The sequence below is a fragment of the Rhinoraja longicauda genome, chromosome 25 (assembly GCF_053455715.1).
Source record: "Rhinoraja longicauda isolate Sanriku21f chromosome 25, sRhiLon1.1, whole genome shotgun sequence".
NCBI lineage: Eukaryota > Metazoa > Chordata > Chondrichthyes > Rajiformes > Arhynchobatidae > Rhinoraja > Rhinoraja longicauda.
In genome coordinates, this window is record NC_135977.1 from 31,128,799 (window position 1) to 31,153,024 (window position 24,226).

Sequence of the window (24,226 nt, forward strand, 5' to 3'; positions counted from 1 at the left end):
CATTGACATAAAAGCTTTCATTCTTTCAGTGTCCAGTTGATGAGCTACGAGCAACGCAGGTACAGGCCGAGAAGGCCTGTTTCCGGCTGTATATATATGATATGATATGATATGATATGAAATTCATGTTATATCTGTAAAGTCTTCATGAGTTTCCTGTATTTCCTTGCAAGTAAATTTGGTGCTTTAGAATATTATGGCCTGAAGATAAAAATTGTATAGCCTTCCTAGAACCATGCACCTGGCACACCCGATTTGCTTTCCTTTCTCTGATTCTTGCTATGGCTCTCCTGACTCTCATTGTCTGTCCCCATATTAGATTTTTTTTTTTAGATTTAGAGATACAGCGCAGAAACAGGCCCTTCGGCCCACCAGGTCCGCGCCGCCCAGCGATCCCCGCACACTAACACTATCCTACACCCACTAGGGACAATTTTTACATTTGCCCAGCCAATTAACCTACATACCTGTATGTCTTTGGAGTGCGGGAGGAAACCGAAAATCTCGGAGAAAACCCACGCAGGTCACGGGGAGAACGTACAAACTCCGTACAGACGGCGCCCCTAGTCAGGATCGAACCTGAGTCTCTGGCGCTGCATTCGCTGTAAGGCAGCAACTCTACTGCTGCGCCACCGTGCCACCACTTCCTTCAACTCTGTACCACTTTCTTTCACTCATGGTCCCTCCGCTCGCCGCCTGCCCTGCTATCTCGCTCACAGATATGTCCCCACATTCAGATTATCAGAGCAACATGATATCTTGTGTTTTTTGTTCTTCCTTACACTTATTGATTATTTTGTTGCCTTCTAGTTTTGTATCAATGAAAAGGGTAGTAATTTATTGGGGATTGATATGGGCTGCAGCCAGACTTGTCTAACAAATTCTTGATCTGTATTTTACCAAAATAATTCTTCTTCATCCTAGGCAGATCTTTAGGATTGAGGACTATTTGCTTCCACTTCAATTTTACCCGAATCACAGCATGAATTCCATCCATCTAGAGGCATAGTGGACAAGATCTTCATTGTGCAGCAACTCTAACTTAGTATTTCTTCTTTAAATACTTTCAATTCAGAAAGATGTTTGCTACAATATTGCCTCATTAATTTTTAAAATCGTTGAAAATATTAGCGACGCAGTGGTGCTGGTTTCTGACGGGCACGGTGACGGACACACCACACATCTCTGTCCTCCATATAGCTGGCAAGCTCCTCTTTTGTCTCTACATATGCGTCTTCCATCAACGTCTTCAGCATCATCTTGTTTGTTTGTCCTGAGTTCGGTCTTCCATCGGTGGGTTTCCATTGCACAACCTTGTTTGTTGGTATTTCTGGATGCTGGTGGCAATGACGAGCAAGCCTCATCCTTCTCGACCTGATTTTCTCGGTCAGAGGTGGAATCTCCCCATAGAGCTGGGCGTTGCCTCAACTATTCTCAAAGGTTAATTCCAAATACATTAATAATTTACTATTTAACTGTAATGGGCCGGATCTTGAACAATAAAGGGACAGATTACAGGATTTTGAAAACTTAATAGCACTGTGTCAAGACAACAACCTCTAGCAAAATGAAGAAGCTGGTAATTGACTTCAAGAAGAGGGATGAAATACATGGCCCAGCCTACATTATTAGTGCTGAAGTGGAGATGACAAGACCATGAAGTTCCTATATCAACAGAAATTTGACCTGGTCCAACCACATCGGTGCCGCAGCCAAGATAGCACACGGACACCTGAAGACTAAGGAAATTCGGCATGTCTCCGATGATTCTTACCAATTTCTATAGACACACCGCAGAAAGTATCCTATCAGTTTGCATCACAGCTCGATATGGCAACTGCTCTGCCCAAGACCACAAGAAAGTGCAGAGAATTGTTAACACGGCCCAATGCGTCAATTCTAATGAAAGGTCATCAATTTCTAACATTTCTGCATTATGGCGGAACTGCTGAAGATTTTTAGCATTTTCTTTGATTTCAGATTTCCTACAATTATGTTCATATCTCACCATTCTTGTTTTTTTTTCTTCTCTCTTTATCCTCATTCATCTCCTATTTACATTTCCTTCAGACAGATCAGCTGAAATGTACAGGTTTTCACCTCCCCACAAAGCTGGTACTGACACCATCTGTGTCATTCAGTCTCAGTTGGTCTCCTGTCTATCTTCTCACTTTGGCCTCTCTTTTTTTCTTCCCTTTCCTGGAACTTAAACATCTTTGACTTCTAATTTTTCCGAGTTCAGATGTAATATAATTGACAAGACACATTAACTCTTTCTCTCTTCACCTGCCTTACCTTCTCTGTGTTACCCGCTGAGTATTTCTAGTTTGAACATTAAAGATTAATTTAAATTGCTTAATTAAAATTGGAATCTGCAATGTTGCCTTTTCACTCTTATTTATGTATCATTAAAATATATGTTTTTATATGCATGAAACGTCAGCAATTATCTGAAAGTTTGCCAGTTTGAAATTAGAATATCCCCTTGCCATTGACCATTCCTCTCCTTGGGTTTTGTTTAGTACTGAACCCGGTTGATCACAACATATTCCACCTCCCTAATCACTCCATTAAAACACTTTATCCACCTGTATAATATTCCTTATCTCTGATCCTGCTTCAGTTAATCCATTGAAGACCTCTTCTGTGCCTCTATTACCTCTTGACCTGACTCTACAAATGCTCAGTCTGAAGTTCATTCTGAAGAAGGATCTTGACCCGAAACATCACCTATTCCTTCTCTCCAGAGATGCTGCCTGTCCCGCTGAGTTACTCCTGCGTTTTGTGTCTATCTGCAAATGCTCCCCCTGATCATCATCTTACCCTTGTTTAAATACCTTGATAAAAAAAACTTGGCTGTACTTGTCCTAATTTGCACAAAGCCCTTTTCGCACACCGCTCATAAATTTGCTGAATTACATTATCTTTGGTTCAGCCATAATTTTAACCTTCTCGACCATGTTTTAAGCCCCACCAAGGCTTCCCTATTCCTTTTGTTTATAACCTCTTCTAGATCCATTAGCTTTAGAGATATTTGCATTCCTGTAATTTTCCTATCTTGCATATCCTTGATTCTCATCTTTGCATGATTTCAGCTGCCATGAGTTTAAGCTCTGAAATTATTCCTCTTATGTTCTCTCCTTCTCACCTTTCTTTCCTCCTTTAAGATGGTCTTCAACCCTACTTTTATACCCAATATATGACCAATCTTATCATGTTTGGTGTTGAAGTGTTTTTGATAGTGATTCTGTGAGGTGCCTTTTAAAATCTATGTTAGATCTAATTAAAACGTTGTTTTAACAAATCCAGTCAACGTCTGTTAATAAAAGATATGTACAAATATACAAGAAACTCTATTAAAAAATCTGATGGAACTGAACTCAGGGTGTTCTAAAGAAAGCTAAATGGAACTAGATTCTCTTTTAATGCCCAACATGACATATGTTAAAATCTATCAAAATAACCTGCAAGTGCCAATAATGTATATTTCTTATTAACCATTTCCAATGAAAGTCAAATTTACTCCAGAAATTAATATAGATACTTATTTAACAAGTTTAAATTTTGAATGCAACTTAAAAAATACACCTGTAATTATCTGATATAATCAAAGTTGACCACGGGATTGTGCTAGTAACCATTCAATGTGAAAAATTCCATACACTATGGCCATGCCTAAATTTGAAATGATTTACTAACTACCCTGTTCACCAAGTGTCAAAGCAGCAAAGAATCAGAAAATATTAATTATGGCAGTCATACTCACTTTAGTGAAATAACTTTCAAAACAAAAGCAGTGAGAACCTTCTCTAGCTTTTCAACAAATACATCGAAAAGATCTCATGTGAACTGATCTCCTAATTTCCCATGCCCATTCTGTTTACTGTGATTAATGCCAAACAATCCTGTTGTGAAGGCAAGTTTATATTGCATCTGAATGCTGTCATAGATAGTAAAATATTAATTTGTGGTATGGTAGCAACGTAGCACATTTGTTATATATTACCGTAATTGAATAAAAGGCAATTTGACACATCTCTGTACAATATTGGCAATATATTAATTAAATACTTAAAGAAATGTTCCCTAACATTTTCAAAGATAATCACCTGCGATCCTGTATGCCTATCGACATAGTGACATAGTTAGTGTGGATGCTCAGGATATCTGGTAATCCAGAAGGAAAGTAATGTTCCTTCTTTCCATCCAAAAGGAACATGTTTGGTTCCTTTTAAAAAATATATCATTAAGATAATTTGCACAAATCGAGGAAAGATGGATGTTAAGTCTTTACCTATATCCTTTCTTTGTCCCGCCCCTCTGACATCAGTCTGTAGAAGGTTCTCGACCCGAAACGTCACCCATTCCCTCTCTCCTGGATGCTGCCTGACCTGCTGTGTTACTCCAGCATTTTGTGATACTTAAATCTTTACAAGACACATATAGAGTTGATAATTCCAATTTATTTGTTATTTTTATTGTGATATGGAAATACATTAATACATCCAACAGCGTTAGAAAATTGTCATATTAACTATTCCACAAGACATTATGGTTGATAAATTTAATTATCTTTGTACCAGAGAAAATTAGCAAAGCAGGTTTTTGTTTTGAAAGTTATTTCTCGAAAGTGAGTATGACTGCCATAATGAGTATTTAAAAAAATTATTTACTGCTTTGAAGCATTGGAGAACAGGGTAGTTCGTAAATCATTTCAAAAGGGAATTAAGAGCAAACATTAAAAGCAACATTCCTGTCGCTTTTAAGGAGCTTTGTAGCGTTTTCTATCGCATCTTATCTCGCGAGAGCTGGCGCTTTGCCCCCTCCCTCTCCCCTTTGATTGACAACCAAGATGTCGGTGGAGAAAAAGCTCCCCGGAGCAAGCTGTCGGGAACGGCGACAACAAGCACCTGCAGCAGAAGCGCAGCGCTCTCCATAGCATCAGGACCACAGGATGCTGAACTAAAACTGCCCACTTTCTCCAATCAATCACGACCTCGGCGCATGGAGTCTTTAAAAAAAAATCCAATATAATTCCCTCAGATTTATTATTCAGTCTTGCTGTATGTTATTTATAATATAACAATTTTCAGTGATGGATGAAGACAATAAGACAAAGAACGAAGAACAGCATCTAACTGTCCAAAAAGCATTGCAGCAATGTGAATTGGTCCAAAATATGATAGAAATCAGCATCTCCAGTCTGGAAGGGTTAAGGACTAAATGTGCCACATCAAATGACCTAACGCAAAAAGAAATAAGAACACTGGAGGTAAGGAAAATTACGAAGATAAATTAAAATGGTTTGTGTCCTCCAAAATATTAATTTACAGTTGCATTGCATTGAATATATTTGACGGATGCTAACGCAAATAACGGATGCTGGCTGCGGGCTAGGTGTCTGCTGTATTTTGTTTATATACAATGGTGTGTGCAGTGTAATAAATTAAAGAGCTGCAGCAGAATGAAGTGAGTCTGCGCATTCTGCAGGTGCTGGAAAGGTGGTGGGCTCCGTGTTATAAAATATTAGTCCTACTCAATTTGAATACATGTGTCGATTTAAGAAATCCCGCATCTCACGTTTTGTGCCGTGGTTTGTGCTGTGGACGTGATAAATTTTAATACAAATATGTGATTAAAAGGGTATTTTACGTGTGTACAGCTCGATATATTATACAATGTTACATGATCATAATTAATAATATGTGGTTGTATATTTGTGAATTCCTGTTATTTAGTGCACTCTCGTTAACTGCCCCTGTACAGCACATGGTGGGGTGGCTAGGACCAGAAACTCGTCCGTAGGTGGGGAATTTTGGGGTCTTAACATCACACTGCGCTGTTGAACTGTGACTTAATTCAGCAGCAGCTAATCATCGTGGTTGGAACAACTTTGGAACTCTTAAATTCTGAGCTGAAATGTGGCAAAATTCTCATTTAAAAATGGATGGGTATCCATTAGACGATATCTAAGTTGATTTTAGGTTTTCTTCGAACGAGCCCTTATGTTGGAATAAATGCTTGCTGCTCGTGCATAAATACCGGAAATTATCTCGTATTTTCAGAAGAAAATAGTTTATTATCACATTATTCTTCCACGGTGTTGGGGGTGACTATCTAATATAGACTAAATATTTCTGTAGGTTGAACATTGAATGCAATTGAATTCTGACAGCCCATAGTTTCTAGGCGCTAGATAATCCCGTATTTAGTAACTTTGAGTATAATGTCACGCCTTTGAGGCCCATTTCATAGCAGCGAGCAATATTTATTTGTTCTATATGGAAGACAAGGAACAGTTAAGATGTTGTTGAGATACTTTAAGTTTGCTAAGGTACGCCGAGGATCGCAGGGCACAGGGTTCCTCGTATTGCTGGCGACATCTGCTGTTCACGGTAATACCCTTGGAGAGCATGCAAGTTGCACAGTCCTCGGCAGAACAGTCTATGTGAAATAATGGACCATGCTTCATGATTTGAATCTGTTCCTATCGTAGTAATCTGTCCAAATATTTGAGCTCTGAATTTTACTGAAATAAGGTAATATGCATTAATTGATCATAACGATTCGCAATTGTTATTTTGTTCTATGGAAGGGGAAAGTAAACGATAAAAATTATATTTTGAAAATATACAATTTTGAGAGTAAACTAAAATCAGATTTTTCAAAGCAAACGGAAAATGTGTTTTATATCAGACTCCATTCGAAAATGTTCTCTCAATCTGATTTGTTCAAAGCTACAATCTGAAATAACTCTTAAAAGCTAGGTTGGACCGTGTGAACCTTGCCAATATATATTATATTATTAAGATAAATACGTGGTGTTTAAATTTATATTTGGTATATGTCATACAGATGCTAAGCAAACTATTGCTTTTAAAATGGGTTTTGAGGTATTATTAAGGACTGACAAAGTTGGACAGCTTGGAGTCCCGATTTTGTTACCTTTCGTAAAATAACGAGACAATTTGCATTTCCTTTGCGGTTAAAAGTAGATTGGGTGAGAAGATCAGGAATTATTGACAGTTGACCTAAAATGTGTGTGTGGGGAGGATACCATTTTTCCACGAGCAAGTTAGTTTGCAAATTGTATTTTTGAAGTCGCGAATGAAAGCCTTTCCTGAAAGGATGGATATGTTCTATAGTGTGGTTAAAACGAAGCCACGTTACCTAGGCTTAACATCGTAGTTACCGAACTCGTATCGACCAGATATGCACGAAAGTGAAAATGGTGCAATGAGGCCAGGTCGTGTCACTCTTCTGCAAACTTTATAGAAAGATCTGGGGCGATATTACTGAGAACTTAAAGTAAGCCTACTCACGTTTATTTTGAGAGAACACTCAAATCATTCTGTTGTAGATTTTGTCAGAAATCTATATACACGTGTTAAGGATATTGCCTCGCCTCTTTCTAAAAAAAGCTACACATTTCCAGTTACTCTGGCAATAGAAACTGCCATGGAAGAATGGTTGACAATGAACTAATTTGACATGAGTTTCATAGCTGCAGTTAATTAAAATTAATGCAGTCTAATTATTCTTAAGGATCAAAACATAATGAATATTTTCCTCTGTGTGTCGTGGTCCATTTGCAATGGATATAAGAATAATATATGAGATCCTCCAATAAATTTCCATGTGAAGTATTTCTGGTGCCCTCACAGTGAAAGGAGCCTAAAGTGCTGATATGTGGTCTTTCACAACACAGGAGTAGAAAATAATCCTGGATTATTATCTGTAACTTTTTATAAATAATAAATTTAAAGTATTTTTTGCATAGAATGGATTACAAATCAAAATTAATAGAAATTGAACCACTGACCTTTGGCCCCACATGAGGTTCAATTTATGGAACAGGTAAATGAATTATTTGTAATGTTAATCTATCCCCATCAGTATGGAGATTTAGACCAAAAATAGAGGATCAATAATCAAGAAGGAATTTATATAGAGCTAGATTTTGATGCAGATTTGTTAAATCCTAACTTCAGGTAAATTTTGGTTGATTAGTTTTATGCACCAGTCATCATCCTTAGCATTTTTAATATACTTATTTTTGGAAGAAATTAGACTAAAGCTTCATTGCTGCACTGAAATAATTCTTTGTTGTTTTAGGTACTGACTAAAAGATGAAATGTTAAAAAAACTAGGTTCTTCACAGTTTCCAATGCAGCATTCAGAGAGCAAGGAATTCTCCAAATGCATTCATCAACATTCAAGCCTCGACCTATATAATGAAAGGCACATTAACTGGGCATTATTTTAACATGTTTTTTCTAGAATCTTACAGTGTGCCACACTAATTAGTGTTGAAAAATAGTTAATTGATCATGAAACAATTATGGAGGCCAAAGAACATCAAAAGAATGAAAGGAATGAAATGCAGACTTTATTGTTCTTTCAATATTGAAAATATAACAGTACATTTATTTAAATCTTTATCTTCACATGAGTAATTATCGGACATTTTATGTTGCCTTCATTTTGTTATGTAATTTTCATGCTTTGAACACATCACAAAAAATCTCTTTTTAAATATGCTTCTAATAAAAGTAACCTGTGGCATTTTAATATATAGAATTGTAGGTGAAGAAATTCAGTCAAGTAGCACATGTTTTTTTAAGCACCATTGGTTTGAATTGTAGTCTAACACTGATTATGGAATGCATCTTACCTTGTAATGAACTTTTCATATGCCAGCAGTATGTGATGCACACCAGTTCGTGCACAATGTGCACACAATGCCCAAACCCCGTCTCAATCCCCATTCAGTTCATGAAGTTGATTTATGCATATGCAATTGCACAATGTGGGTGATGTCATGGAAATCAGGTTTGGACACTAGGAACAAATGCAACTCTTGTAGTTTTGAAGTGATAATAAATTACTTGCATTTGTGAGAGGAGGTCATTTGGAGCAGTACCACCGTAGCCATGCTGCTATTTTCAATGACACGATGCTGGCCACAATCTTTCTGTTGGCAGATTCTATGATTGCAAGCAATATCAAGGTATGTCAACCTGTGCCCCTGGTAGAGTCCACTGCTGGACTGTTGCTGCAGGTGGTGGTTGCTCCTCATCTTATCCTGCATGAGAGGGTATAATGCTAGTGATCATGTTGTGCATGATAAACCTGCTGTGTTGAATACATGAAAGAGTATGTAAGGTGTGCCCCATGTGAGTGAGTGTTGGTGGAGGAGAACATTTGTGTTGCAATACAATAGATGGTAGCTGGACTTTAGTGCTATTTTTACTGGCTATGCCCTGATACGTGATGAAAATATTCCTGTCAATTAAGTCTTTGGCTCTCTTGTCCCAATATTTAGCTATTATGATACTTGCCTTCCATGATCACTGTGTATGCAGGACACCCTCTCAGCTCACACCTCAGGATGTCATGCTTCACCTTTTTTAAGTAGAGCATGCATGCCAGGGAAATCATGTTTGGGTAGAATTCCATAATACAACGAATATTTGCTAATATTAAAATATTTGTCCCGCAATCCCTTGAACATTCAAAGATACTTGCCTCCAATAGCTCATTGGAGGAAGCAGCAGCGGCCGTGGTCCATAGCGAAGAGCAGTGGAAATGGGTTACTGTTAATGGCAGAGTGTTTATGGGGTCCTTTAGGTGAATACTTGATCCCACGGCAGTAGCAATGGAAGCAGGGCCTGCAGATGGGCAGCTGCAGGTGTAGCTTGGGGCCAGGATGCTGGCAGACCTATCTGTAATGTTCTCTGATGGTTTGCAGAGATTAAGAGACTGAAATTAAATAAAGCGGAGTGGGATATTAGGTGATGTGGAGAGTGAGGGGGAGTAGGATAAGACTGGACATGATTTCCCTCCAATGGCTCCTTGGAAGAAGTGGCATGGGCAGGATTCCATAGGCAAGAGCAGTGGATACGCAGCACTTTCCATCGCCCGGTGGGGGCTCAGGACTTTCATCGGCCTGCTCGGTTCGGCCCTGGGACTTTCCATCGCCCGGTGGGGGCTCAGGACTTTCATCGGCCTGCTTGGCTCGGCCCTGGGACTTTCCATCGCCCGGTGGGGGCTTCAAAAAGTTGGGAGCCTCGATCACCTCGTGGCATCACGGGAGAAAAATGAGGAGGAGATAAGACTTTGCCTTCCATCACAGTGAGGGTGTGCCTAGAGCAATCACTGTGATGGCTGTTTGTGTAAAAAATTATATCTGTGTGTCTTGTGCTTTTTAATGTCTACTGCCGGACCCTGACGTGAGAGGACGCTGGCGTTGTGTATTCGCCGCTTTTCCGTCAGGATAGTTTGTCTGTTTGTTTCTATGTTAATTGTTTTTGTAAAGCGCTTTGAGCATGCGATAAGGCGCTATATAAAATAAATGAATTATTATTATTATTATTATATGGGTTTCTGTTAATGGTATACAGAGGAAGTGCCGGAAGACTGGAGGGTGGCAAATATTGTGACTCTATTTAAGAGGGCTGCAGGGAAATGACTGGGAACTATAGCCGAGTGAGCTTAATATCTGTGGTCGGAAAGTTACTCGGGAGCATTCTGAGGGATAGGACTTTCCGACCACAGATATTAAGCTCATTCACCTATAGTTTCCAGCCGAGGTTGAGCAGGCTGGGTCTCTATTCCTTGCAGAGCAGGAGGTTGAGGGGTGATCTTATAGAAATGTACAAAATCATGAGAGGAAAAGACTGGGTAGACGCGCACAGTCTCTTGTCCAGAGTAGGCGGATTGTGAACCAGAGTCAATAGTCAAGTTTATTTGTCACATACACATAAATGTGCAGTGAAATGAAAGATTACCCACAGTCCAACAATAAGAGCAATAAAAATAAGCAATAACACACACAATCATAAACCAACACCAAACAAAAAGAAACATCCATCACAGTGAGTCTCCTCCAGTCACCTCCTTACTGTGATTGAAGGCCAGAATGTCTTTTCTCATAGATTTTAAGGTGAGGGGGAAATGATTTAATAGGAACCCGAGGGGTAACCTTTTCACGCAAAGAGTGGTGGGTGCAGGGAACAAGCTGCCAGAGGAGGAAGTAGAGGCAGGTACTATCGCAACATTTAAGTAACTCTAAGGAATAGACGACTCATCATGTCTGACGACTCTGCCATCGTTGGCCTTATCACAGGCGACGAGGACAGGGCGTACAGAGAACTGATCAAGGAGTTTGTGGACTGGTGCCAGTGGAACTGCCTCCGGATCATCGCGGGGAAAACCAGGGAGATCGTGGTAGATTTCTGCAGGCGCAGCCAGGTCCCCCGACACCGGTGAACATCCAGGGAATGGATATCGAGGGGGTGGATTCTTATGTACCTGGGTGTCTACCTCAACAATAAACTGGACTATACTGAAAACACCGATGCGCTATACAGAAAGGGCCAGAGCAGACTTTATCTGCTAAGGAGACTCGGGTCCTTTGGAGTGCAGGGGGCCCACCTAAGGACCTTCTACAACACAGTGGTTGCATCGGCCATTTTCTATGGAGTGGTCTGCTGGAGCAGCAGCATCTCAGTGGCGGTAGGGAAGAGACTTGACAAGCTGGTCAGGAAGGCCAGCTCTGTCCTGGGTTGCCCCCTCGACTCGGTGCAGGAGAGAGGAGGATATGGCAAAGCTAACATCGCTGCTGGGCAACGACTCCCACCCCATGCAGGACACTGTCACTGCACTGGGTAGCTCCTTCAGTGACAGACTCCTTCACCCCAAGTGCGTGAAGGAGAGATATAGGAGGCCCTTCCTTCCCGCTGCTGTGAGACTGCACAACCAGCACTGCTCCCAGCAGACGAGTCAACAATAACAGCTAAGAACACACAGAAAACTGATGACAATTTATGTATCTTTTATTTATAATGAATGATCTCTTGCTCTCTTGCTATCCACCTTGCTGCTGTAACACTGTAAATTTCCCCGGATTGGGACGAATAAAGGAATATATTATTAATACTAAACTAGTTACTATAGCCTCCCTTGATAGGGAAATCTCATTCCAGGAATTAGCCTGGTAAATCTCTTTTGGACTGCCTTCAATATATTCCACAATATTCTTTTTTAGGGAAAGAACCAAAACTGTGTACAGTATTCCTGGCATCGCTTCATTATCCTGTACAACTGTAATAAAACCTATTATTAAATTCTACCCCTTTGCAAAAAAGACCAGCTTTCGTTTGTCTTCTTAATGCTTTACTTCAGGTACAAGCTTCAAATACACTTGGCAATTGTTTTGCTGAACACTTATGCTCAGTATGCCTTGGCCTATGCAATCTCCCGGTTGCCAAACATTTTAAATCCCCCTTCTCATTCCCACACTGACCTTTCTATGCTGGGCCTCCTCCATTGTCAGAGTGAGGCCATACGCAAATTGGAAGAACAGCACCTCATATTTTGCATGGGCACCATGAACGTTGATTTCTCTAATTTCAAGTAACTCCTGCATTCCTTGCCCCCCTCTCTCCGCCCCTCCCCCACCCTAGTTGTCCTAGTTCCACTGTTTGCATCCTTGTATCCCTTTTGTTAGCACATCTCCCCCAGCCAACAATAGGCCATTATGGACTCCACCCTTCCTCAGTTCATCCGTTGCCGGCCCTGCTTTGTTCTGGCTTTTTCTCTCCTCCATTTGTCCTCCCACCCCTCACCTCTATCTTTCAATCTGAAGAGGTTCTGACCTGAAACATCATCTATTCCTTTTCTCCAGAGATGCTACCTGACCTGCTGGGTTACTCCAGCATATTGTGTATCTCCACCATTGTACTACTTCTTTTAAAATAACTATTCAATTGCTTTACGCTCTCCTGGTCTTTCCTCACAGCCTTCTAAATTCCTCTCCTTCCAGAATTTATTTAATTTCCGTTGAAATTTACTTTTAAATTTGCCGCCATACCTTTTATGGTGGTTTAATATGTATCAACTAAACTTGCTGGGAAAAAATAAATTCCCTTTACGTTACCTCTAAGTTGATGGATTTCTCTTAAATCTGTGTACTGATCTCCGATACTTCTCATGGTAAGTAGAAAACTCCAGTATCATTCATGATTTGTATTATATTCAAGATTATAAAAATCTTCAGCTAAATATAAAACTTTGCTCAGGGAACATACAAAATATTCCAAAGCTCGAGGAAGCTCCAGATCTGATCCAAAGAGACTCTGTGTTTGTCAATCTTTCCTCCTCCTCACCACGTGATGTGCAGATAACTTAAAAATATACCATTACATTTCACATAAACATTATTCAATAACAGATGAAATCTGAACTGTGGCTCTCTTTGACAAAATCTTGCTGACTTAACCATGTAAATTGGGCCTGACCTGAAACGTTAACATTCTTTTGCCCCCTCCCCCCACAGATGTTGCTTGACCCACTGTGTTGCTGTAGTAGTTTGGTGTCTGCTCCATATTGCAGCACTGGCAGTCTCTTGTGAACTGTAAGAAAATTCATATGTACACAATGCTTTGATCGGTACACAGTAGGATCAGTGTTCTACTTCTGATTAATTTGCTCTGAGAGGGCAGTGCGATGAAAGTGATTACATATGCAGTTACTAACTTATATATAATGAATAATTGGGTAGCTCAGTGGATTAGAATATTGTAGTTAGTGTTCTTTTGTCTATTTGGCACTTCAGCCGGACTAATGGACTACATTCTATCTCTGTACCGCCCACTTCTCTGACATCAGTCTGAGAAATGGTCTCGACTCGAAGCGTCACTCTCTCCCTCTCTCTCCCTCTCTCTCCCTCTCTCTCCCTCCCTCTCCCTCCCTCTCCCTCCCTCTCCCTCTCCCTCTCCCTCTCCCTCCTCTCTCTCTCTCTCTCTCTCTCTCTCTCTCTCTCTCTCTCTCTCTCTCTCTCTCTCTCTCTCTCTCTCTCTCTCTCTCTCTCTCTCTCTCTCTCTCTCTCTCTCTCTCTCTCTCTCTCTCTCTCTCTCTCCCTCTCCCCCTCTCTCCCCCTCTCTCCCCCTCTCTCCCCCTCTCTCTCTAGAGAGAGAGAGACTGCCTGTCCCGCTGAGTTACTCCAGCATTTTGTATCTGCCTATTGGGATCAAATGCTGTTAATTGAATTGAATAATCTTAGACTATGCTTGGAGGATATCGGCAGAGGCTTGAAAAAAGAAAAAAAAAGGGAAAACAAGATAACTGCGCTCTCAAGATTTCGTTGCCCCTAGACACTTTTGAGACATTGCATTATTTTTAAAGTATATTCATTCTTGTAAGATATGAAAAGTGGAAACCATCTTTCATAAACACCAAAAATGACCAGAAATGTGTTTAGTGATTTTGATGAAAGGGTAAATATTGGCCAAGATGCTAATGGTAATTCCTTGTTCTTATTTTAAATAATGCCATGGGATCTATAAATTCACTTGAGAGAGCAGATGGAGTCTCAGTAGAAATGTCATCCAAAATTTGGTGCCTTTGGAACTGCAGTGCTTGCTAAGCAGGGTGTCAGAATAGATATTTATGTTTCAGTCTCTGGAGTGGCACTTAAGAATCCATAACCTTCTAATTTGGGGCAAGAATGTTACCAACTGAGTCATGGGTTTGTACGGTTTGCAATGTTTGTATCCTCTGCATCAGCAGACCTAAATTTGTAGTGCATGTGTTGCTGCTATTTTTCAGTAAACTACCTGCAGGAAATTCTACCCCAAGAATCTGTGGCAAAGCTTGTTTTCTTTCTGATCTTTCTGGCTGCTAAGTTTACAAAAGGTGTCATTTACATTTCAACTTTATCAGTGGGGAAAGTTCGTTTCTGATTTGCCAAAATTGGTTCATATTTGAATTAAGATCACTAAATGATGAAAATAGAAGCAAAACTCCAAGCAGTTTCTCATTTAAAGCATACATTTCTTATTGTCATGTTAAGTTTTTTTGTGGTTTGCTTTGCAGTTCTAATGTGGTGCTGTGAGTTTATTTTGAAGAGAAGACTGTCTGCACCTGTGAACACTATTGGTTTAAGGTTGTGTAGGAAAATAACTGCAGATGCTGGTACAAATCGAAGGTATCACAAAATGCTGGAGTAGCCCATTCCTTCTCTCCTGAGATGCTGCCTGATCCGATGAGTTACTACAGCATTTTGTGATACCATAGGTTTAAGGTTAATGATTTTGATCATTCTTCAGACTGTAACTGTAGTTGTAAATTATAGTAACAGTATAGTGAATAATATTCTGCCAAATGAAACCTTTTGGTTCCCCTATTGCTGCTGAGTGGTTTAGAAATCCTTGATTGTTCATTACAATTTGGATGGGAAGTGTTATTTTAAGAATCACAGTGATCTTGAACTTTGTTCTCGTTGAACTTTGAACACTGAACAAGTTCTCAAACTTGTTTGAACTTGGTTATCCTTGTACATATCCTTGGTCGCGGGCCTTTCATCGCCCGGTTCGGCCGCGGGACGTTTCAGCGCCCGGTGCGGGGACTGTGTGGGTCGGTCGGGGACGAGCTGTCTGTCCGTGGGCGTGGGGAAGAGAGTGGAAGTTTTGTTGCCTCCATCACAGTGAGGGGGTGTTTGGAGTCACTGTGATGGACGTTTGTGTTGGGGTTATGTGTCTTGTGTTCTTTTTTTTTTTTTCTATGACTGCTATGTAGTTTCGTTCGGTACTTCGGTACCGAACGACAAATAAAGCTCTGTTATACTGTTATACTGTTATACTGTTATAATGAAAGAGGCTGAAACAATAAACACTTAGGAAATGTCATATAGGTTTTATTATAATACCTAGGATAGACACACAAAGCTGGAGTAACTTAGCGGGCCAGTAGCATCTCTGGAGAGAAGGAATAGGCGGCCTTTCGGATCGAGACCCTCTTCAGACCGGAAACGTCACCCATTCCTTCTCTCCAGAGATGCTGCCTGTCCCGCTGAGTTACTCCAGGTTTCTGTGTCTATCTTTGGTTTAAACCAGCATCTGCAGTTCCTTCTTACACTTATTGTAATACCTACATTGGAAGATGTATTTCAATAAAGATCTATAACAATAAGAATTGAAGAAGAGGTTTTGACTGACAACAATGCTGGGATAATTGCTAGAATACCTCAAAAAAATAGTCCAAACATCTGTATCTTGAAGAACAGAACTATTAGTTCAGGAGTTGACACAAATGCACATCACAATCTGGAAGCAGAGGGAGTTGTTATAATGATTAAAGTTGTTAAAATCACCTGGTGTTGATGTCATAGCTGCAAAATTCCAAAGGGATGAGGGTAAATTAATTGTTACTGCTAATTTGCTGGAAATAAAAGGACCTCCAAGATTTGGCCAAATTACTGGATGTATTCATTTATACAGCAATAAAAAACCAAAGAGAAATAATTTCCATTATTAGGAAAATTGTAGGACCATCAACCACATATGTTGCAGAGCTGATTTAGGGATGTTCGAGAAAATTGTAGAAGACAGATAGGAAGGATTTGGAATGACAAGATGTACAGTCAACTAGATAACATCCAACTGATGTTATAGCACCAAAGGATATTGCACAATTTTATTGACTTCAGAAAGGCATTCAGAATGACATGGCATGATGGGCCATGTAAATCATGAGGGCCGATAATACAACAGAAGAAATGTGAAAATAATTCATTTGAGATATTAAATAGTGCAGTGTATGTGAATTGTGTATTCTTCAAGGGTTTTCTGTTTTCCTTATTTTGTTCAAAGTCTTCGTGTCTTTGTGTGAACGATGTTTATATAAGGTAGAATTATCGCCAACTTTTCTGCTGGCATTAATTGAATGGCTGTTTAATTGAGGAATCTAGCAATATGGCATAAAATAAAAGTTGCACATATAAAATGGAGATTAACACCACAAAAAATCTAAAAATATCGTAACTCATCGGCAATGCAAATATAGTAACAAATGATCAACAGCTGGAATCCCTTTAAATAACCAAATAACCAGGCTTCAAGCACCAGCAGTTAAAGTGAACAAATGGATGGGCTCTGGGAATTGCAGCCATGGACACGACCGCCATGACCAAACTAAAAACAAAATGGAAAAGTAAGGCACAAAATACTGGAGTAACTCAGCAGGACAGGCAGCATCTCTGGATAGAAGGAATGGGGATGTAAGGCCATAGGTTTGCCATCAAAATCGGAATCTCATTCTATCCATTGACAAATGTGACTGTGAAGCTAAGAATCTTGAAAACAAACTTGAGAAACCTTGGCAAGCATTTAATATGTTTTTAAAGTATCTAGAAGATAAGTCTATTTAATATACACAACAAATTACTGCTTTAAAATTCTGACGGAAACAAAAGCTTCTTCTTGCTGCCATTGAGTGGTCAGCAATGGTTTAGCAGTGCCATACTCATATTTCCATGTGATGCTGATTTTCCAGTCTTTTGGCTACAAGAGGGAGGATTTACAGTGACCAGGTAGCCTACCAACAGACCTTTGGGATGTGGGAATTAACAGGAGCAAATCCACATGCATGTGGGGAGAATGTGCACACTCAGTTTGGATTGAACCCATGTCACAAAGCAGTGTGTCACCATGCCATCTTTGTGGAGCATTAGCACCTTAAAAGCAAAGAGAGATTGAAGAGAAAGAAATGGGAAGACGTGAAATGAAGACCTGATAATAAAAAAGGGAGCAACATACATCCATTGTACTGTTGATGATTGTGATAGGAATAGTGGTAGGAATAGTGGTGAATTGCTGTAGCGACCTAATGATATCTCCCACTGTATCTGCAGTAGAAATAGGTGGATATTAAATGTTGAAAGAAAAGGATAATATGCAGATGAAGTCGATTGTTTTTCTTCATGATGTTGCAAGTATACACATTCGTCAGGTGAAGATGATTTTATCACACTCCTGATTTCTACCTTGAGAGTGAAGAAAATGCTTTGCACATTCCTGTTGTGGGAAACTTGTCACATATTATGCATTCTTGGATCTGTTCTCATACCCACTGGTTAAAGATGATCATCCATTAAGTTAGTTTAGTTTGTCACGTGTACTGAGGTACAGTGAAAAGCTTTTGTTGCATGCTAACCAGGCAGCAGAAAGATAATACATGGTTATCCATTACTGCCATGTTGACAGTAGGGCAATTAGCAATTTATAATGCTATTGAATTTGGAGGAGAGGCAGACCTCTTCTCTTGTTGGGGATTGTCATTGTCCCAGTTTGGTTGTGTTACAGCCTGGGTTTTGGAGGCACAAGATTGAATTCAATGCACGAGAATGGAGGCATGAGAATGGCAGATGGTGAATTCAAATTCGAGTAATTAAATAAATCTGGATTTAAAAAAAAGAATGCTAGTCTCAATGATGATATCTGTAAAACCAGTGGCTTGTTATGTATAAAATGTATCCAGTTTATTGATCCTTTTGAAATCTGCAATTCTTGCCTGTATGTTACTCCGGAGTTACCAACCTACTGTAAATATTTACTGCTTTCTTAGTTCAGAGATGCACAATAAATGCCCACATTGTCATTGACGTTCACATCAATGAATAAATATATTTTTTAAAATGCCAAATGATGCAAGTTATCCTTATCAATCTAAACCTGGACGTTGTCCAGGTCCTGTTGGGTATGATATGTGCTGTTTTATTATCTGAGAAATTTTGAATGGAATTATACATTGATTAACAATCAAAGCTTCCATTTTACGCCAGCATGTTTTGCCAAAGATCAAATTTAATCACATAAATTGTAGATTTGGAAGTTCCTTAGGAGATTTTACTATCATATCATATCATATCATATATATACAGCCGGAAACAGGCCTTTTCGGCCCTCCAAGTCCGTGCCGCCCAGCGATCCCCGTACATTAACACTATCCTACACCCACTAGGGACAATTTTTACATTCACCCAGCCAATTAACCTACATACCTGTACGTCTTTGGAGTGTGGGAGGAAACCGAAGATCTCGGAGAAAACCCACGCAGGTCATGGGGAGAACGTACAAACTCCTTACAGTGCAGCACCCGTAGTCAGGATCTCTTCCAATTTAGTTTAGTTTAGAGATACACATGCAAACTGGCCCTTCGGCTCACCGAGTCCATGCCGACCATCGATCACCTTTTCACACTAGCTCTGTGTTATTCCACTTACGCATCCACTTCCTATACACTCGGGGCAATCTACAAACCCGCACATCTTAGGGATGTGGGAGGAAACCAGAGCACTTGGAGGAAACCCACGTGGTCACAAGGGGAACGTGCAAACACTACACGGGCAGGATCCAAGCTCAGGATTGAATCTGGGACTCTGGCGCTGAGAAATAGCAACTGCACCATTGTGTCGTCTAATTGTTGACAGTTTGGGTAGAAGCCCTGCATCAGGATTGCGTGTGGAGAGGGAAGGTAGCTGGTATAAAGAGGAGAGGGGTAGTTTAGTATAGTTTTGTTTCTTGTCACGTGTACCAAGGTACAGTGAAAAGTTTTTGTTGCATGCAAACGTGTCCGAGGAAAGACTCCACATGTTTAAGAGCCTGTACCACTTTTGGCGATTTTAAGGTGACTGCCGGCGACTAGGCTGTCGCCGACAGTTCACCGGGTGTCGCGGGCATGATCGTGAGGAGTCTTCCAAGAATTGTAGTGGATCTCAGCGCGTCGCTGAGAAATCATCCGGAGTGACATTTCTTGGTGACAGTTGGCTTGTCACCAGGTATCGTTGCTTATTGCGGGCGCTGTCGCCTGCTGTCCCCAGGTTTGCTAGGTTCTCTTAGATGCATTTAGAAGCACATAATATTAAAATAAGTAAAGTCATTTCAAAATACCATAAAATGCTTGTGTTTAACCAATTTATTTACCGTCAGGACATTTGACAGGTAGATTGGAGGTGACAGTTTGATGGTCAGGTAAGTGTGGGATTTTCGCGATGTTTATGGCCATCAGCCATTACATTTAAAGTGGGCTCCCATCCCAGATATGCAACCCAGGAACCAGATATGCATCTCCCATACATTTTCAAAGAGTGCCCACACACCTTTCACAAAAATCCACTTTACCACTTAAAACATTTTTTTTTTAATACAGCTATTAGTAAACTGGAAGCAAATCCAGTTTATGCCTTGTTACAGTGATGCTTGGTTTTTAAGTAACCCATACAAGATGTTATAGTTCAAAATTCTCAAGTACTTACCGACTTGTCAGTGATTGCAGCGAAAATTAGGACGCCGGAGAAGCATTGACAGCGTGGGAATTTTGCGATGTTTCCGAAGATGCTGTAATCTCGACCTGACTCGGCATTGTCGTGGTCATTGTCGTCGGGTAAAAGAAAAGTTCGGCGATCTGCAACGACTTTGACAGTCGCCGGCAGTCGCCTTAAAATCGCCTAAAGTGGGACAGGCCCTTTACAATTGAGTAATCCACAGTGTATAGGTACCTGATAAAGGGAATAACGTATTAGTGCAAGATAAAGTCCAGTAAGGTACGATTAAAGATAGTCTGAGGGTCTCCAATGACGTAGATAATAACTCATGACCACTCTTGAGTAAGCTGATAGGATGGGTCAGTTGCCTGATAACAGCTGGGAAGAAACTGTCCCAAAATCTGGAGATGTGCATTTTCACACTTCTCCCCTCTCCCATTAGGCAAGAGGTACAGAAGAAGAATGGAGAAGAGTGAGACTCATCCTTGATTATGCTGGTGGTCTTGCTGAGGAAACATGATGTGTAAATGGAGTCAATGGAAGGGAGATTGGTTTGTGTGATGGTCTGGGCTGAGTCTGCATTTTCTCTGTGATTTCTTGTGGTCTTGGATGGAGCTGTTCCCAAACCATGCAGTGATGCATCCCAATTGAATGCTTTCTATGGCACATCAGTAGAAGTTGGTGAGAATTGTTGGGGACATGTCGAAGTTCCTAAGCCTACTAAGGAATTAGAGGCATTGGTGTGCTTTCTTGGTCATTGCTTCAATATGGGTAGTCTAGGACAAGTTGCTGGTGATATTTACTCCTCGAAACCTGGAGCTTTTAAATATCTCTGCTTCAGTGCTACCAATTAAAAACTGGCGTATGTATATCACTTCCCTTTCGGAAGTCGATCACTACCTTCTTTGTCTGTTTGACATTGAGAGAAAGGTTGTTGTATTGACACCAAAACACAAGGTTCTCAATCTCTTTCCTGTACTCCATCTCGTCATTATTTGATTTCCGGACCACAATAGTGGTGTCTTCCATGAATTTGCAAATTGAATTAGATTTGTACTTGGCTGCCATTCATGGAGTAATGAAGGGGGCTAAGAACTCGTCCTTGTGGAGCACCACTGTTGAGGATTATCATAGAGGATGATTTGTCCCTTACCCTCATTGATTGTGGTCTGTTGGTCAGGAAGTCAAGGATCCAGTTGCAGAGATGAGTGCTGACTCGAGGTTGGTAGGTTTCTCTTATCCAGGTGTTATCATCATATCATATCATATATATACAGCGCGGAAACAGGCCTTTTCGGCCCACCAAGTCCGCGCCGCCCAGCGATCCCCGCACACTAACACTATTAACACTATCCTACACACTAGGGACAAATTTTTACATTTACCCAGCCAATTTACCTACATACCTGTACGTCTTTGGAGTGTGGGAGGAAACCGAAGATCTCGGAGAAAACCCACGCAGGTCACGGGGAGAACGTGCAAACTCCTTACAGTACAGCACCCGTAGTCAGGATCGAACCTGAGTCTCCGGTGCTGCATTCGCTGTAAAGCAGCAACTCTACCGCTGCGCTACCATGCCGTGTTCCAAGGATGAATGTAGGGCCAGGAAGATGGCACCAGTCGAGAACCTGTAGGCAAACTGCAGTGGGTCAAGGCTGCTTGTGAGATTGGATTTAATACATTCCATAACTAGCCTCTCAAAGCACTTCATGGTGGTGGGTGTCGAGGCCACTGGACGGTAGTCGCTATGGCATGAGATCTTGGTTTTCTTCGGTACCAGATTGATAGTGGTCAACTTTCAGGAAGGCTGATCTAACTTCTGCAACAGTGACCCTGGGAAGAGGCATGCTTGAGTCTGATGGGACTGATGTCATCACCATGTTGGCCATCTGTTCAAAGCAAGCATAGAAACATTATGTTCATCAGGGAGGGCTGCACTATCACCAATGATGTTTCTTGATTTCACTTTGCAGCTAGTTATAGTATTCAGACCATGCCACATTCTGCATGTGTCCGATTGATTACACTGGGACTCGACTATTGTCTCTTGGCATCCTTAATGACTTTGCGAAGATCAAAGTGAGCTTTCTTGTACCACTCGGGATCGTTTGACGAATGCAGCGAACCTCGCCATCACCTGTGAGTACCTCGCGGTTCATTCATGGTTGGGGAACACCCGGATTGTCTTCATCAGCACACACTTCTCTATGCACATGCTGATTAAGTCAGTCACGGCAGTGGCGTATACATTCAGGTTGGCTGCAGAATCCCTGAATGTGGATCAGTCTACTCACTCAAAAAATGTCTACGATGTCATCCATGTCTGTTGACCAGCATTGAACAACTCTCTGTACTGGTCCTCCTGCTTCAGTTTTTGTTTGTTGGCAGGAAGTAGAAGCACAGCTAGGTGATCAGCCACTGATGTCCTTTTCCCAAACATTCGTTGAATGAAACATTTTTTTAACTGATCTCTGTTTAGCTCAATTAACTCAAATCTCCAGCTCCAAATTGCTGATAGTTGCAAGGGAAAATAGTCCTTTCTTTTTGCACTAAAACTAATAATCTGGCTCCCTGGGATTTTGATGGTGCAAATTTTCTGGACTTTTTAATATTATTCCCACTAATACCTTAAAACATTTTTGATCCACACTTTTAAAATGTTACACGGTACTATAATGAATTTTCCAGTGAACTCTGAGTTTAAAGGAAACATGAGGCATTTCTGCCTAGGTAAGTGATTAGAAAACGTTTTCCCCCAACTCCCACCCCACCCCCACCACACCCCCCACACAAAACAAGCTAAAGAACACTAAAAACCATACTTTTTACATACAAAACAGACACAAAGAAGGAAAGGACAGACAGCCCTTGGTGAAGCAGCCATTGCTGGCGCCATCCGGTGGTTTCATTTGGGTTGGCTGCAGAATCCAGTGGCTTCCGACAAGAAAATATTTCAAGAAATCTATACCTTAAAGTATGATCCAAGGAGACTGAGAAGAAATTTTAAAGTTGTTGGAGGCCTGGGCAAAGTGAACTGAAAAGACGTGCACGTCTTTTATTCTAGCACATCATGTTCAGGAAAATTAAATCCTCAATTATCGCTGCCTTGTTATTTTTGCATCTCTTATTTTTCGAACATATTGCCAGTGCCGCCTGCTGTCTTCTTCAGCCTTTCTGGGAGTGCTATAATGCAATTCCATTAATGTGACTGAACCTTTTTTGTTTTTAATATACCTTAACCTCTGGCCATTCATCCTTGGCATGCAGAATGTACTGCAGCTGCTCCGTGACGTAGTTTATTTTAGAGATACAGCGTGGAAACAGGTTCTTCAGCCCACCAAGTCCATGGCGAACAGTGATGCCCACACACTAACCCAATCTTACACACACTAGGGACAATTTACAATTATACAGACCTCCCAACCCTTCCGAATTTGGTGGAAAGTTTCCGCTTTCTATTTCATTTCCGCCATTCCGATTTTGCCTCACATTTTTCCGTAAAACACATGTCTCACCGCTGGTCTGGCCTCGCTGCTCGTCGCTGGCCTTGGCAGGGGTGAGCGGCGAGAGCAGGGGCGAGCGGCGAGGGCGAGCGGCGAGGCCAGGCCAGCAGCCAGTGGCGCGACCAGGCCAGCAGCCAGGCCAGGCCAGCAGCACTCGCTGCCTGACGCCGGCCAGGCCTCGCCCGCCGGCCTGGCCTCGCTCGCCGATTAGTCAAGGATAATTTCCATGGCCTAGCCTCGCTGCATAGTGTGAGGCCCGTTGACGTTGAGAGGGGATGGGGTGGGTGAATGGGGGGTAGTTGGGGGGCAGGGGAGGGGGGCAGTGGGGGTCTGGGGGAGGGGAGTGGGGATCAGTGATGGGGAATTGGGGGTCGGGAGGTGGGGGGAGGGGGTGGGAGGGGAGTGCGGGTGGAGGAGGGGAGGGGGAGTGTAGGTGGGGGGAGGGGAGTAGGGGGGGAGGAGTGGGGGTGGAGCGGGGGAGGGCAGTGGGGGTTGGGGGGAGGGTAGTGGGGGGGTGGAGGGGGACGTGGACTGTTGTGATTTGCTGTTGAAGACCACTGGAGCAAGTATGTCTTCAATGAAATTAGGTATGTGCAGTTTTAAATGAAACTCTTTCTTC

General features: G+C 41.3%; 1 protein-coding gene across 1 annotated transcript in view; it reads left to right on the plus strand.

Moving 5' to 3' along the window:
- Positions 1 to 4,868: 4,868 nt before the first annotated feature.
- The window catches only part of ksr2 (kinase suppressor of ras 2), a 365,578-nt gene continuing 346,220 nt past the window's right edge, over positions 4,869 to 24,226 (plus strand). The window contains exon 1 of the mRNA XM_078421757.1: positions 4,869 to 5,272. Within this exon, the coding sequence (XP_078277883.1) occupies positions 5,096 to 5,272 (177 nt within the window). The 5' untranslated portion in view covers positions 4,869 to 5,095. The remainder of the gene's footprint in view (positions 5,273 to 24,226) is intronic.